At 42.3% G+C, this 15,894-nt stretch overlaps 1 protein-coding gene across 8 annotated transcripts in view; it reads right to left on the reverse strand.

Moving 5' to 3' along the window:
• Usp54 (ubiquitin specific peptidase 54) overlaps positions 1-15,894 on the reverse strand; it is a 75,001-nt gene that overhangs the window by 22,562 nt on the left and 36,545 nt on the right. For 5 of the 8 annotated variants that reach the window (XM_052733504.1, XM_052733507.1, XM_052733505.1 and 2 more), the window contains 6 exons: positions 15,287-15,457; positions 10,561-10,692; positions 10,042-10,419; positions 9,417-9,648; positions 5,472-5,602; positions 1,978-2,145 (listed from right to left, as the gene is read on the reverse strand). In XM_052733504.1, the coding sequence (XP_052589464.1) occupies positions 1,978-2,145; positions 5,472-5,602; positions 9,417-9,648; positions 10,042-10,419; positions 10,561-10,692; positions 15,287-15,457 (1,212 nt within the window). The remainder of the gene's footprint in view (positions 1-1,977; positions 2,146-5,471; positions 5,603-9,416; positions 9,649-10,041; positions 10,420-10,560; positions 10,693-15,286; positions 15,458-15,894) is intronic. The other 3 variants (XM_052733509.1, XM_052733508.1, XM_052733512.1) reach the window with 1 other exon arrangement.

The raw sequence follows: 15,894 nt of genomic DNA on the forward strand, positions 1-15,894 counted from the left end.
CATTGGAATCCTAGCACTGGGAGGCAGAACTAGGTGTGTGCTTGTGTTCACTAGCCAACCAGATTAGTCTACTTAATTAGGTTCCAGATTAAAGAACATACACCCGCCTGGGATGTGGACAAGATCTAGGGTTGTCCTCTGGCTCCACATGCACTCACACACATGTGTACCTGCACACATACAAACAGAGACACACAAAGAATAGTATAAACCTGGAACTTCAGACTGACAAAACTTGAGTTCAAAATGCAAAGTAGACTATCCAAATATAGAAACCGCTAAGAGGAATTGAAATTGTAAAGCCCTTTTTTTTTTGTTTTTGTTTTTAATGAGACAGGGTTTCTCTGCCCTGGCTGTCCTGGAACTCACTCTATAGACCAGGCTGGCCTTGAATTCAGAGATCTGCCTGCCTCTGCCTCCTAAGTGCTGGAACTAAATCTGTGAGCCACAACACCAGGCTTTAAAGCATATTTTGAAACAAACACAAAAAATAACTTGGGAAATAGAAAACAAAAATTTTCCTGAATCAAAAGGAACTAGGGGGTAGGGAATGTAGCTCAGCAGTAGAGAGCCTGGCAAGGGTGAAGCCCTGAGTTGAATCCCTAGTATCACAAAAAGGAGAGAGAGGAGAGAGAGAGGAGAGAGAGAGAGAGAAAGAGAGAGAAAGTAGAAAGAAAACACCACAGACCACAGTAAGATTAGAGGAAAAGCTGTCCTCAGTTAAGACTACTTAGTCCAGAAAGCTACTTGATGTAAGGAAAGAGCTGGGACAAGCAGCCAGTCACATGGCATTGGTTCCTAGACTCCATATTATTTTACCAGCAGAACCTATATAAAGAAGACACCTCGGGCTGGAGAGATGGCTCAGAGGTTAAGAGCACTGGCTGCTCTTCCAAAGGTCCTGAGTTCAATTCCCAGCAACCACATGTCAATTCTCACAACCATCTGTAATGAGATCTGGTGCCCTCTTCTGGCCTGCAGGCATACATGCAGGCAGAACGCTGTATACATAATAAAATAAATAAAATTTAAAAAAAAAAAAAGACACCTCAAGCTGCTGAACTCCTATTTTGAAGACCAGTCTCAAGGTACAAAGTGATAATACAAAACTAATTTGGCTTTGTGGTTTTTGGTGAAGGTAATTAACCAATACGAGGCAGTTGGGGAAGTTCATGTCTATGCACATCTTATGAGATTTGGGAATGAGTTGTCATGGGATCAAAAATAAATCACGGTTGGGCGTGATGGTACATAGCTACCACCCCAGTTACTTGGGAGGCTAAGAGAGGATGATATGAGGTCAAGGCCTGTCTGGGCAACAAAGGGAGAAGCCAAAACCAAAACTGAAAGCAAAACTAGCAAATTATGGCTGGGAATACAGCTCTGACAGAGAGCTGGCCTGGCATATGCGCCACCTAGCATACTAAAAACATCACCGTCCTTTCTTGCTCTCTGAGTTAAGATTTGTTCTACTTACACATTTCAGAGATGTTTAAGGAAACTATTTTCCCTGAGTAATGCACTATCTCTAACCATCAAGCTTTAAACTTTTCTTTTAATTTTATGCATATTACAGGTATTTTGCCTGCATATATGTCTGTATACCTCATGTGTTCCTGGTGCCTGTGGAGGCAGAAAAGGACATCAGATACCCTGAGACTGGAGTTACAGGTGGTTGTGAGCCACCATGTGGTTGCTGGGAATCAAACCCAGGTCCTCTAGAAGAGCAGCCAGTGCTTTTAACCACTAAGACATCTCTCCAGCCCCTAACTTTCAGGCTTTTAATGGATGTACCTAGAAGTAGTGCTATCTCTAATCAATAAGTTTTTCCATTTATAACTTAGCTCTCATTACAGTAGTTAAACCAAGATAAAATCAAATACTGCTAAACAGTAGATAAGAAATTTCTAAGTGAAGATCTTACTTTTTGCCTTTTCTCTCTGTCCCCATTACCAACAGCCTAATTCTCACAATTACCCTGATTCTGCAGTTCATCCAAGTCCATGTATCTGCTGGGATGAGGGTTAAACCCTTTAGCAGCCTCTAATTCCTTCTCCCGTTTCTTTCGAAGTTCCTGTTCCTGGGCCCGCCTGGCCACTTCTTCCTGTAGTTCATCCAGCTCACTTTTAGAGGTGATCTCCCCACCTGAGATACAAGCCAAGATGAGAAATTACAACAGTTCCAGAATCAAGTTGAATTATCTGTTGACTTTATGGTTACCATACCATTTTTCCTTTGGAACTCTTGCTTTCCAGTTCATGCTTTGGACAGTGCTTTCCCTATCAGATTCAGAGTCATGAGCCATGAATATTGATGTTAACAACAACAACATATATATTTTCAATATTTCATTAACTGTAACAGCATAACTCCTAACATTTCTTAAGCATTTCAATATACTAAAAACAGTTCAAAAGCATTTGACATATATTATTTCATTTAATTCTCTCCTTATCACTACCTTAGTGATAAGGTAGACACCCATGTTATTTTAGAAAAAAGGAAAACTGAGACACAGAAAGGTAGCATAGACAGCAGATGGGAGAACTGACTTCAAGTCAAGTAGGTTCAATTCAGCTGGAGCTATTGGTGCGGGCCCATGATCCCAGCTACTCCAGAGGGTGATGGAGAAGGATAACAAGTCCAAGGCCTACTTAGCTTATAGAATGAGTTCAAAGCCAGCTTAGCCGGGCGGTGGTGGCGCACGCCTTTAATCCCAGCACTCGGGAGGCAGAGCCAGGCGGATCTCTGTGAGTTCGAGGCCAGCCTGGACTACCAAGTGAGTTCCAGGAAAGGCGCAAAGCTACACAGAGAAACCCTGTCTCGAAAGACCAAAAAAAAAAAAAAGTCAGCTTAGACAACTTAGTGAGACCCTGTCTCAAAAAGTATCTGGTCATGGTACTAATACCTGTAATACCAGCACTTGGGACACTGAATCAGAGGAACTACCATGAGTTCAAGGCCAGCCTGAGTTATATAGTAAGTTTCAGGCCAGTACAGCCTAGAGAGAGAAAACCTATCTCAGAGAACAAAACAACAGCAAGATGCTGGGTTATAGCTCAGTAGCAAAGAACGTGCCTAACATGTATGACCCCCAAACTCCAAGGTTCAATTCCTGGCACTAAAAAAAAAAAAAAAAAAAAAAAAAAAAAAAGTCATTTTTTTTTTCCTCTTTAATTTCCACCATTTTTTAAACTGTTTTTTTGTTTGTTTGTTTGTTTCTCGAGACAGGGTTTCTCTGTGTAGTTTTGCGCCTTTCCTGGAACTCGCTTTGTAGACCAGGCTGGCCTCGAACTCACATAGCTCCGCCTGCCTCTGCCTCCCAAGTGCTGGGATTAAAGGCATGCGCCACCACCGTCTGGCAATTTCCACCATTTTTAAAAAATTGGTTTGTAAATTATCCACAGTAAAAACTCACCTTTAAAGAGTTCATTGATGAGTCTAAATAGAGAATGATATCCATGATAAATCAAGCAAAAGTGTGGGAGATAGAATAGTATGTATAGTGTGTTTTCATTTTTAATAGTAAGGCCTATATGTATGTACATAACATCTAGACTTTTTTTTGAGTCAATGTATTTAATATCACTTGCATGTATTGAATACCCCTCTACCAGAGGGAGCAACCATGACTCAGCAAATTTCCCCCCCTGTTCATTTTACATATCAACCACAGGTGCCCCTCTCCTCCCACCCCATAGTCTTCCCCCTCAACCCACCCGATTCCCACCTCCTGCAAGGCAAGGCCTCCCATGAGGAGTCAGCAGAGCCTTGTACATTCTGTTGAGGCAGGTCCAAGCCCCTCCCCCTGCACCAAGGCTGTATAAGGCGTCCTACCATAGGCTTGGGCTCCAAACAGCCGGCTCATGCCCCAGGGATGGGTCCTGATCCCACACATCTAGACATTTATATAAGCATATATCCCACAGTGTCAGCACTGGTTCCTTCAGTTTTAGGAGGTAAAAGGCAGGTTATTGAATTGTTGGACCCAATTTACTTTTATAGGTGGGTTTATTTTGTTTTTTGGTTGGGTGTGTGTGTATGTGTGTGGTATACCTGTGTCTGTACATTTCGTCACATGTGGATGCATGTGCATATGTGAGTGAAAAAAATGTTGTCATCACTTTGTTAAATGTCTTTTGCCTGTTAAGAAAGATTATATTCGATCCAATTGGTCCAGAACTGAGGACTAACAGGGAAAACCATAAGACTCAATTTTTACTATACTGAAAAGGTACCATCTATCTGAAGAGACTAGAAGGGATAGTAGGTTCATCCACATTCACAAGTTTCTTAAAGTAATGTTACTCGACATGAAATAAGTTAAAACGTGAACGATCAGCACAGTATGTAATTTCAGGAGGAAGCAGGCATGGCTTCTGCCAGTCCTTTAACATACTCAGGATTCCAAGTGCACCTTTCTCTATATATTCCTCTGCCTGGCAAGTGTCAGCATAAATACCTAAGCACGTTCACATCTTCTTACTGTTCTTGCATACTCCTTTCCACAGCTCTAAGAACCAATGAGCAACTGTCACTGGTAGGTAATGAGACTATGATACAGAGGCAAGGGAGGGGTCAACATGAATTGCTAATTTCATACTTTTGCCCACATGTTTATGTTGTATCTCAGTTCATAACAACATCAATCACTACGGAATTCATTTCTTTTCTTTTTTTTTTAAGATTTATTTATTATGTATACAGTGTTCTGCCTGCATGCATGCCTGCACGCCAGCAGAGGGTGCCAGGTCTCATTACAGACGGTTGTGAGCCACCATGTGGTTGCTGGGAATTGAACTCGGGACCTCTAGAAGAACAGCCAGTGCTCTTAACCACTGAGCCATCTCTCCAGCCCTGGAATTCATTTCTCAAGACCTTGCCTAGACCAAGGAAAGCCCTAGGACTTACTCTTCTAAGGAATGGAACTATTTTTTACCATCATGCATCATATTTCTGTCCCTCCTCATTTCATAAAACTCTTTGCAATGTTAAAACATTCAGGCAAGCTGTGGGAAACAAGAACTGGAGAAACTGAGGAAAAGCAGCTGAAAAGTCTTCCATTACACTTGGCGTGGGTATGTTTGGATGGGTGTGTATATTCATTAGTATGTGTGGGTACCCGTGTGGGTGCATATGTACGCCAGAGGTCAAACTTGAGTACTATCCTCAGCAGCCGTTCACTTTGCATTTTGAGACATGATCTCTCAGTAGGACCTGGGACTTGCTGATTCAGCTTGGCTGGCTGGCCGGCCAGTGAGCAATATCAATATGCCTCCCCAGCATGTTGGGAATCGAACTTAGGTCTTCATGGTGCATAACAAGCACTTAGCAACCAAGCTAGGTCTCCAGCACACACTTTTACATTCCGATGGAATTCTCAAACAACAATTGTCTTTTAGTGGAAGTATGCTCAACAAAGCTGTTTCCCAAATAGAACTGGTGGTCAGATCCAGTATCTTCCTGTTTACCTGAGAGAGGATGAGTCTTTGTCCAGCCAGTCATGGATGCTGTGGAGTCTACCTCCAGGATGCTACTGCTGTGGGACTTCGGGATATGACGCCAAGAAGGAACAAATCCTGGTCTCTTTGTGCTTTGATCCCTTTAAAAGAGAATCCACAGTAGTAAAAGTTTCAAAGGGTGGCTTCTAACAACATTCTTAAGACTAAAATTTCAGAACAGAAAGCAAACATCATAAAAGCTTGGGAACCAAGGTCAAGAGACAAAACCACAATGTACAGCTCCAGAGGCTGAGGCAGGAAAATAGAGTGAGTACAGAATTCCAGGGTTAGGAAACAAGAATTCATCTCAGATTGAAAAAAGAAAAAGAAAAAACAGCTTTTTGTAATGTACATTATATTGGTAAACTCTATTTATGCTTGTTAAAAGCCTCTGGGGTAAAGCCGGGCGGTGGTGGCACACGCCTTTAATCCCAGCACTCGGGAGGCAGAGCCAGGCGGATCTCTGTGAGTTCGAGGCCAGCCTGGACTACCAAGTGAGTTCCAGGAAAGGCGCAAAGCTACACAGAGAAACCCTGTCTCAAAAAAAACCAAAAAAAAAAAAAAAAAAAAAAAAAGCCTCTGGGGTGGGGCATGCCTTTAATCTCAGCACCCAGGAGGCAAAAGCAGGTGGATCTCTGTGAGTTCTAGGCCAGCCTGGTCTACAGAGTGAGATCCAGGCTAACCAGGACTACACCTGTGTACAAACAAACAAAATAAACAAACAGAGAAAAGGGTGGAAGGGAAAGGACTGAGAGTAAGGAGGCTCGACCTTCTCCCTGAAAGGCCCTGTCCTCTGTTTTCCGTTCTGTTTGCTGTTTCCTCAGCAAGCTGCTAAGAGTGTTAAAAAACATTGTGTCCAGGAGGCTGGAGAGATGGCTCAGCGGTTAAGAGCATGGGTTGCCCTTCCAGGACTTAGGTTCAATTCCCAGCACCCACATGGGAGCTCACAACTGACTGTAACTTCAGTTCCTGGGGATTTGACATCCTCACACAGACATATGTGCAGGCAAAACACCAATGCACATAAAATATAAATAAATAAATAATAAATAATAAATAAATAAATAAACAATAAATAAATAAATAAAAAGTTGTCTTAAGTAGGATTATAGTGTCTTTTTTGTTTTTTCAAGACAGGGTTTCTCTGTGTAGCTTTGGAGCCTGTCCAGATTTCGCTCTGTAGACCAGGCTGGCCTCAAACTCACAGAGATCTGCCTAGCTCTTCCTCTGAGTGCTGGGATTAAAGGTGTGTGCCACTGCTGCCCAGCTGGATTATAATATCTTTAAAAGATTAAAAAAAAAAATTTTTTTTAAATTGTGTCCTTGGACTGGTAAGATGGCTCAGCAGATTAAGGTGCTTGGTACCTGGCCTGATGACCTGAGATCAAACCAACGAAGCCCTACGGTGTGAGAAAACTGACTTCCACAACTGTCCTCTAACCCATTCACATAGGAAATGGAATCAGAAGGTCACCCATGGAAAGAACAGAAGAAGACTGTGCACCAGGATTCTCAGTGGGAGGCTGCAGCCAGCTGCCTCAGCTTCTCTAGCCAGCTTCTGCTAAATGACTGTATGCCCCAAATTTGATCGTGTTAGCTATTTGCTATCATTTGCTCTCTTACATGAAGCCTCAGCCAAAGGGATACTCAGCCCTGTTCAGGATTCTCTCAATCAGGAACTCCAATAGGCTACCCCAAGGGGCCTTCCCTAGTCAATTCTGCTGAATGCTTCTGAGCCCCAAATTGATGATGTTACCTTTTGCTTGCATTCTCAACGGGGCTACTCTAGTCTTCTCTGAATGTTTTAGTACATCGGATTTTATGATGTCTCATTGCCTCTTTGCTGCCCACTCTTCATTCTTTTGTCTTCGCTTGCTTACTTCATAAACTCACTCACTCCACTAGACTGCTTGGGAAACAGACACCTGTGTTCTTCTCTAGTTTCCTTCACAAGTTGTGCACCTAATAGTATCGGGCTGCCGGGCGGTGGTGATGCACACCTTTAATCCCAGCATTCAGGAGGCAGAGGCGGGCAGATCTCTGAGTTCAAGGCCAGCCTGGTCTACAGAGTAAGTTCCAAGACAGCCAGGGTTGCACAGAGAAACCCTGTCTCAAAAAAACAAAACAAAGTAAAACAGAACAAAAGTATTGAGCAGACATCCAAATTCTATTACATGAATTAATGAACATATTCTCATATTATTTTCCTCTTTCTTACTGATATCTTTTGGAGGACAGAACTGAGAAACTTACCATTCTGGGCAAGTACTCTACCCATTGAGCGAAATTCAAGCCCAGCATACTAAACCTTTGTAGCATTTTCTCATGCATAAAACTGAACAGGGTCCAGTGGGCAGGCAAGAACAGTGAAGAAGAATAAGGATACGGCAAAACTCTTTCAAAGGAAGATATAATCATGCCTTTCAAATCAGCTAGAAGGTTAAAAACACTGCTTCTGGTTGTGGGGGAGGGGGACGTGTGGTGCGTGCCTTTAATTCCAGCAGAGGCAAGTGGATTCCTGTGAGCTCCACAAATCAAAGCCAGCCTGGTCTATAGAGCAAGTTCCAGGACAGCCAGGGTTACACAGAGAAACCCTGTCTTGAAAAACCAAAATAAATAAAATAAAATAATAATAATATTGCTTCCACAGCAACTATAAAAACAATGTATAGAGAGCAAAATGAGGCCTTCAAGCAGGGTATAATGAACTATACTAAGCTGTCATTATGATGTTATGGGATTATGATTATCAATGGTTTCATAATTGGGTCCCCAGTAACTCAAAAACCAAGAAAGAAAATAAGAATAAATTACAGGTTGGATTTCTTCTCTTATTTTATAATCAATGTTTTGATTCATTAATGCATCTTTTGTTGAAAAATATTTACTAAACAATTATTTTTTAATGTGTATGTATGTGCATGCATGTGTGGGGGTGCCTATAGAAGACAGAGTAGTAGGTCAGATCCCCTAAAGCTACAGTTACCTTACGTGGGTGCTGAGATCCAAATTTAGGTCCTTTGCAAAAGCAACAAGTACTTTTAATTGCTAAGTGATCTCTCTAGACCCCTAAACAATTTTTAAAATAAAAACGTAATATTGTAAATATTCACAATGTGTATGGTGATGCAGTCCTGTTATCTCAACACTCTGGAAATGGGGCAAAAGAACCAGCTTAAGTTTAAGGTCAATCTGGGCTACAAAATGAATTCAAGACCAGCCTGTACTACATACAATATTCTATCCAAGAGATAACACAATGCCTGTGGCACAATTGGTTAATACTCAGGCTGCCATGAGTGAAGCAGAAATCAGCACCCATTACCTCACAGTGGCACGAGCAGCTAAAATCCCATTCATTATGAGCGCCACAAATGGTACAGTTTTAACAGCCTGCATTTGTAGCTGGGCAGTGGTTGTGCACGCCTTTAATCCCAGCACTCGGAAGGCAAAGCCAGGTGGATCTCTATGAGTGCGAGGCCAGCCTGGTCTACAGAGCAAGATCCAGGACAAGCATGAAAACAACACAGAGAGACCCTGTCTTGAAAAGCAAACAAACAAACAAAAAACAAATTTATATTCAGGTTGTACATTAGATCTCTAGAGTTGTTCATCCTACATGCCTGACAAATGAACATTTTACAAGTTAGCAGCATTATCCTTGTTAGCATTCTCTGTAGTCTTACAACTTTATTATAGTTGCTTTAAGTACGTACTAAACAAATATTACTGAATAGCTAATGCTTCAAATGAAAAGCCACTGCCTTTACTCCTCCTCCCAACAGAGGGTGCTGCTGCTATAGAAAAGCAGGTAGAGACTATGGTCAGTGCTAAAACCTAACTCATCGCTGAAAGCTCCAAGTAGGTAGCTCACACTGTGCAAAGAACTGGGGTTATTAAAAGACCAGACAATACCTGTAGACATTCAAGCTCTCAGGAGGGGCTGCATCCAAGCTGACAGGGCTGCTGCTGTTCCGCTCACTGCTCTCATAGCCAGATTCCATCCGCTGGATTAGGCGTGGATGCTGCTCTAAAAGATGAGAGCCTGGCCGGGCTGCACTCCAGGGTTTATGCTGTGAGCTTGGTCCACCAGCTTTAACGTCATAAGCAGGTGGCTTGCTTATTTCATCTGGTGTAAATTCTTTAGCTAGTCCAAAGAACAGATATAGAGGAGGTAGATTTAGCATTTGTCTAAATGAAAATCTAACTAAACCTCCACTCTAAAAATTTCTCACTAAAGTCATATCTTCAAAAAACATGACATCAGAGTAAAGATGTTCCTTGCCAGCTATACCAGAAAACTCAGGATTTTTTTTTAAGTTATTATCTATACTGTATTCTGTCTGCAGGCCAGAAGAGGGCACCAGATCTCATTATCAACAGTTGTAAGCCACCATGTGGTTGCTGGGAATTGAACTCAGGTCCTCTGGAAGGGCAGTCAGTGCTCTTAATCGCTGAGCCATCACTCCAGCCCCAGGATTTTTAAATACTTAAATCAACTGTATTTGAAAGTCCATTTGTTCCCTTATTCTCTGCTCACCTGAATCTTCAGAAAAGGTCCTAAGCTGGGTGTAGCCACAATGCTTCCTTTTGTCCTTACTAAAAATGCTGTCAATATTCAAAGACTCTCGTTTGGGTCTCCATGTTGGGCGATACTTGCTGGAAGAACTGGATTTTGCCTCACTACTGGTACTCTCAGTTTCCCAGTCCCGAGAGGGTAAAGGCAAGTTCCTTGGTGGTGTCTTGTCTGGCTGGTCTCCTGCCCTGGCCACACAGGGAGATCCTACATTGGTCTGAGAAGCCAAGGAAGGCCTGCTATGGATCATATTGCTGACTGTCTCTTTGAAATCCTTCAGCCTGCTGGTGCTGCTAGACTTGGAGGCGCTCCTAGGAGCCTGCTTCTCTTTCAGTGTTTCTCCTAGAAATCAGAGAAGGAAAGAAAAACAGTGTTTAAGATAATCACGAATGCCCTCCTCCTAAAGCTGAGAAAGTAAGGAAAAGCCTCTTGGAAAACAGACGAAAGTTTAACAGAGGAGCTAGAGGAGTGCAGATGGCTTGCCTTCACTGTGGTACCCGGAGGCCGGGGGCTCATCGCCTTTCCTCCTACTGCGGCCAGAACTCCTCTTGCGCTCGACCAGGGACCCTTTCTTCGATGTGTGCTTCTGATTACACTCACTATCAGTCAAGTGCCCTGAAAGAACAAGGAAATGGGGGTAAGCTTCTTTCTGCAACTGACCCCTACCCTCTTGAGTCTCCCTTTGGGACTTGTAATAGTGCCACCAATTTATTATACACATGGATCAGACACTGTAAGGGTCAGAACTATCTGATGCAAGTGTAAGACTCTCTCCTAGGTAAGTGTAGAAAAGCTCAGGTAGTCAATGGTGCCTTCCAAATCTATAACATATCCTGAACAAGCACCAGCCTCAAAGCACACTCATCATCTTTCCCAGTGACCCAGAGGAACTAACGATGTTGATTAACAACTTCTGTTTGTTCTTTAGTGCTGAGGAACCAAACTTTTACAAGACTAAGTAGGAATGATCCATCAGCTCATGGTAATTTTTCAAAGGAAAAAAATTATTATCTAAAAATGTCATGAACTCCCATTTTTTTGTTCTTTCTCCCATCCTCTTTTTTTTTTTTTTTTTTTCTCTATGTAACCCTGTCTGTCCTAGAACTCATTTTGTAAACCAGGCTGGCCTCAAACTCAATGTAGATCAACCTGCCTCTGCCTCTCAAGTGCTGGACTAATGGTGTATGCCACCACACCCAGCACTTTCTTCCTTTTTTAAATCTGAGGCAAGTGGGTTTTATTTTGTTTAATTAAGGTAGAGTCTTGTTAGAGTATTGCTTTTATTTGATACAGTCCAAGCTGGCCTTAATTCACAGTAATTCTCCTACCTCTTGAGTACTGGGATTACAGGCATGTATCACAACTGCCTCCCACTCTCATAAACTGAAGACAGAATTTGGTTTTTTTTTTTTGGCAACAGCTCTCATTATGTATGGCTTTAGGACGCAGTTCTAAATCTTCTGTAAATGTGAATTTTAGAAGGCATTTCAATTTTGATTAATTCTCATTCTCATCTCCAATCTATGTTTTACCAAATCTGACTTCACTCAGACATTCATAATTGTTTATCAGTAATCACTAAGAAACCCCAAGGGAAATCAGTATTTTATGTAACTTTCCTAGCATCAAGCCCATAATATGCAAATGAGCATGATTTAAATTATACAGAAAGGTCATATTCTAAAGGATATAATCATCTAAGCAGCTGGAACCCAGAACGTGAATTAAGTTTGATGACAGGCTAAGAGAAACCACCCAGATTCTCAAATGCATGGGAGCTAACAAATTCATTATGACATACTGGTATACAAAGAGCCCTGGAGGCATTCAGGTTATCAGTAACGCAATGTGATGGATACTATTCTCAACCAATTGCCTCATGCAATTTTTTACCGCTTTTATCCATCTATTTGTTTATTTAGGCCCATGAGAAAGATTTACAAAAAGAGAAAATCACCTATAGCAACTAAATGACACCAAGGTTAAAACACTAGGGATCCTACTGACCCTAAACTTAACATGTACATCACTCCCTCACAGGAATGGCTTCTCTCTGACTCACAATTCCAGAAAGATGGCCTTTAAAAAACAATTGCACCTAACACCATCTACACAACAGTCTTCACGAGAAACCTAATGAATCTGACCAAACTTCTAGGTCTAACTACCAATATATAAGAAAGAGAAGGGGCCGGACGGTGGTGGCGCACGCCTTTAATCCCAGCACTCGGGAGGCAGAGACAGGTGGATCTCTGTGAGTTCGAGGCCAGCCTGGGCTACCAAGTGAGTCCCAAGAAAGGCGCAAAGCTACACAGAGAAACTCTGTCTCGAAAAACCAAAAGAAGAAAAAAAGAAAAAAGAAAGAGGAAGGGGGCAGCGGTGGCACACGCCTTTAATCCCAGCACTAGGGAGGCAAGCAGATCTCTGTGAGTTCCAGGCCAGCCTGGTCTACATAGAGAAACCCTGTCTTGAAAAACCAAGAGAGAGAGAGAGAGAGAGAGAGAGAGAGAGAGAGAGAGAGAGAGAGAGAGAGAGAAGAAAAAAGAAATCTGGGGGCTGGAAAGATGGTTCAGTGGTTAAGAAGCACTGACTGCTCTTCCATAGGACCCAGGTGCAATCCCCACTGCTTCTGAAGGGCTAAAAAGATGGCTCAGCAGTTAAGAGCACCAGTTGCTCTTCCAAAGGATCCAGGTTCAATTCCCAGCACCTACATGGCGGTTCACAGCCATCCATAATTCCAATTCCAGAGGATCCAAAGCCCTCTTCTGGCCTCCAGGGCACTGCATGCATGTAGTGCACAGACATACATGCAGGCAAAACACCCACATACAAAATAATTAAATTAAAAAAAAAAAAAAAGACAGCCAGGAAGTGGTGGCGCACATCTTTAAGCCCAGCACTCAAGAGGCAGAGGCAGGCAGATCTCTGAGTTTGAAGCCAGCCTGGTCTACAGCCAGGGCTACACAGAGACACTGTCTCAAAAAAAAAAAGAAAAAAAAGAAAAAAGAAAAAGAAAAGAAAGAAAGAGGATAGTAGAAAATGCTCAAGTACCATAAGGATAAAGACAGCAAAATTCAGAGCCTGGGAAATATACAAGTCAAACTACCTAGTTTTTCAACCATAAATTGTAAGGGAAAAGTCAAAGAGAAAACTCTACACATTAAAAGTAACCTACTGAGGTACAGTGGCATGAACCACATGAACTCAGAAGTTTCAGAACTGCCTAGGCAACATACTAAGAGCCCATCTCAAAATTTAAAAATTAACCTATAATCAAACCCTGGTGTGGTGTTGCATACCTGTAATCGCAGCACATGGGAGGCTGAAGCAAGGGCATCTTAAGTGTGAGAACTACCTAGACTACAAAACAAGACCTTGTCTGGAAATGATTGATAGACAGACAGACAGACAGACAGATAGATAATAGGTAAGTAGGCAGGCAGGCAGGCAGGCAGGCAGACAGACAGACAGACACTGGTGGCACATGCCTTTAATCCCAGCAATTAGGAAGCAGAGACTGGCAGATCTCTCTGAGTTTGGGGCCAGCCTGGTCTACAGAGTGAGATCCAGGACAGCCAGGGCTACACAGAGAAACCCTGTCTCAAAAAAACAAACAAACAAACAAACAAACAAAATGCAGGCAAAACATTCATACACATAAAGATAATAAAATAAATTTTAAAAAAATTAAGAAATAACCTAAAAGACCCATCACAATGTTGGGATCTCACTTTGATTTGGAGGAAACACACAAAGCCATAAAGACGGCACTCCCAACAGCGGAGCCCTCACAGTGCTCAGCAGCAGCAGGCAGAATTACTTTTCTTTCTCTTTTGTTTCCATGCAGGACTCAAACACAGGGCCTTGCGCACGTTAAACACACACTGTTCAGTGAATACATTCCCTGCCTTTATTACTGTTTTTAAGTATGTTTGCAAATGATTTATGTTATTTTAATAGATACTAAAGTATCTATGGAACAAGTAATATAATGTCTTGCATTTGCTTCAAAACTATTGAGGAATAGGGGCATCAGTAAAATTACATTGGTCTTGGGCTACAGTTACTGAAACTCGGTGATGAGTACATGAGGGTGGGAAGTACTCTATGTTGTATGTTTAGAACTGTTTGAAATCCTCTATTCTTATCAAAGGTGGAGCAGGAGAAAGGGCCAGTGTTTAACAGCACTGACTGGTCTTTCAGAGGACTTGGGTTCAATTCCTAGTACCCATATGGCAGCTCACAACTGTCTGTAACTCCACTTCCAGGGGATCCAAGGACCTCTGTGGGCACCAGGCATACACATGGTACACAGATATCTATGCATGAAAAACACCCACATATAAAAATAATAATTTTTCAAAAAGAAAAAAATTTTTTTTTGGTTTTGAGACAGGGTTTCTCTTGTAGCTTTGGAGCCTTTCCTGGAACTCACTCTGTGGCCCAGGCTGGCCTCGAACTCACAGAGATCCACCTAGCTCTGCCTCCCGAGTGCTGGGATTAAAGGCGAGGGACACTACCACCACCTGGTGAAAATTTTTTGTAAAAAGGAGAAGACTAAAGCACTGATCTGAATCCATGAGCTTCACTAATCCCCAAAGTCCTTAGGCATTTAGACAGTATTTCATGCCTTAGCTGTTCTATTTCCTGTAACTTTCCATCTCAGTAGTCATTCTCCATGCTTCCCTCTGTGGCCTGTAATGGCATCTTCCACTGATACAATCAAAGATTTAAAAACAATTCAAGGATTCTTCTGTATGGAATGTACAATAATAAGCAGGCCATCCTTCCTTTATTTGCATGTCTGTCCTTCAGAAACCTAGTACGAGGATGATAAACAGGTATTCCCCACCCACAAATGCTCCCCCTTTTGAAGTCTTTCACTCAAAACCATGGCATGAAACACGACCAGGTAGAAGACAAGGCAAAAGGGATTTAAGGGATCAAAAGGATATTAGGACAAAGGTAAACGTAAGAAAAATTACATTGACAATCATATTACATGGTCCGTACTGATGTACTCCTATATGCAATGGAGCATCATTGTTCATTCAAAAGTATCTTGTTTCATTGTATTCTACTCAATGACCCAAATTCTGTACTTTTCTGCCTTGCATATTACTTACTACTTGCCCCAGTTTCTTTTTCTTGGGAGACTTTCTATGCAGGAATTGAATCAGGCAAGCAGGATCCTATGTTAAGTCCCTACCTGTGTCCCGACTGCTCTGAGACATGGAATCATTCTCCACATTATAGATGACTGTCCCCTGAGAATCAGAAGAGAAGTGACTGACCACAGACTCATGGTGAGAATGTCTGTAGGGATAGCTCTCCGTTGAGGAATCTGTTCGAGTGTCACTTGAGATGGAAGGCTCCCTTCCTGAAGGAAGGAGGAGACACAGAGGAAAAGGTAAGGAAAGAGAGAACAGTGACAGAGGTGAGGAAAGGAGATGGATGCAACAAAGACCCATAAGGCAAGAACTTCCTACAAGGAAGGGTGAGAAGAAGACACCACAGAGCCATTCTTCCCAACACCCATCTTCCAGGTAATCCAGACACACAGACAATTCCTCCCACCCCTGTCCCTACCTTGCTGAAGCCCTCACTTTGCCTGCCACTGTGAAAAACTGTGGGGTTTTTAGAAAACCTATGGGGGAAAGTGGAAGAAATGAAAAAGTTGTGAGACGTAAGATCTATATAGATGGAAAGCCCTAGGCCAACCTGCCACACCTGCCAGCTGTTCGCCTGTCTTAGAAACTCTCTCCTATACAGTCACACCTGCCAGCTGTTCGCCTGTCTTAGAAACTCTCTCCTATA

The sequence above is a fragment of the Peromyscus californicus genome, unplaced genomic scaffold (assembly GCF_007827085.1).
Source record: "Peromyscus californicus insignis strain IS unplaced genomic scaffold, ASM782708v3 Scaffold_12__1_contigs__length_115047231, whole genome shotgun sequence".
In the NCBI taxonomy this organism is placed as follows: Eukaryota; Metazoa; Chordata; class Mammalia; order Rodentia; family Cricetidae; genus Peromyscus; species Peromyscus californicus.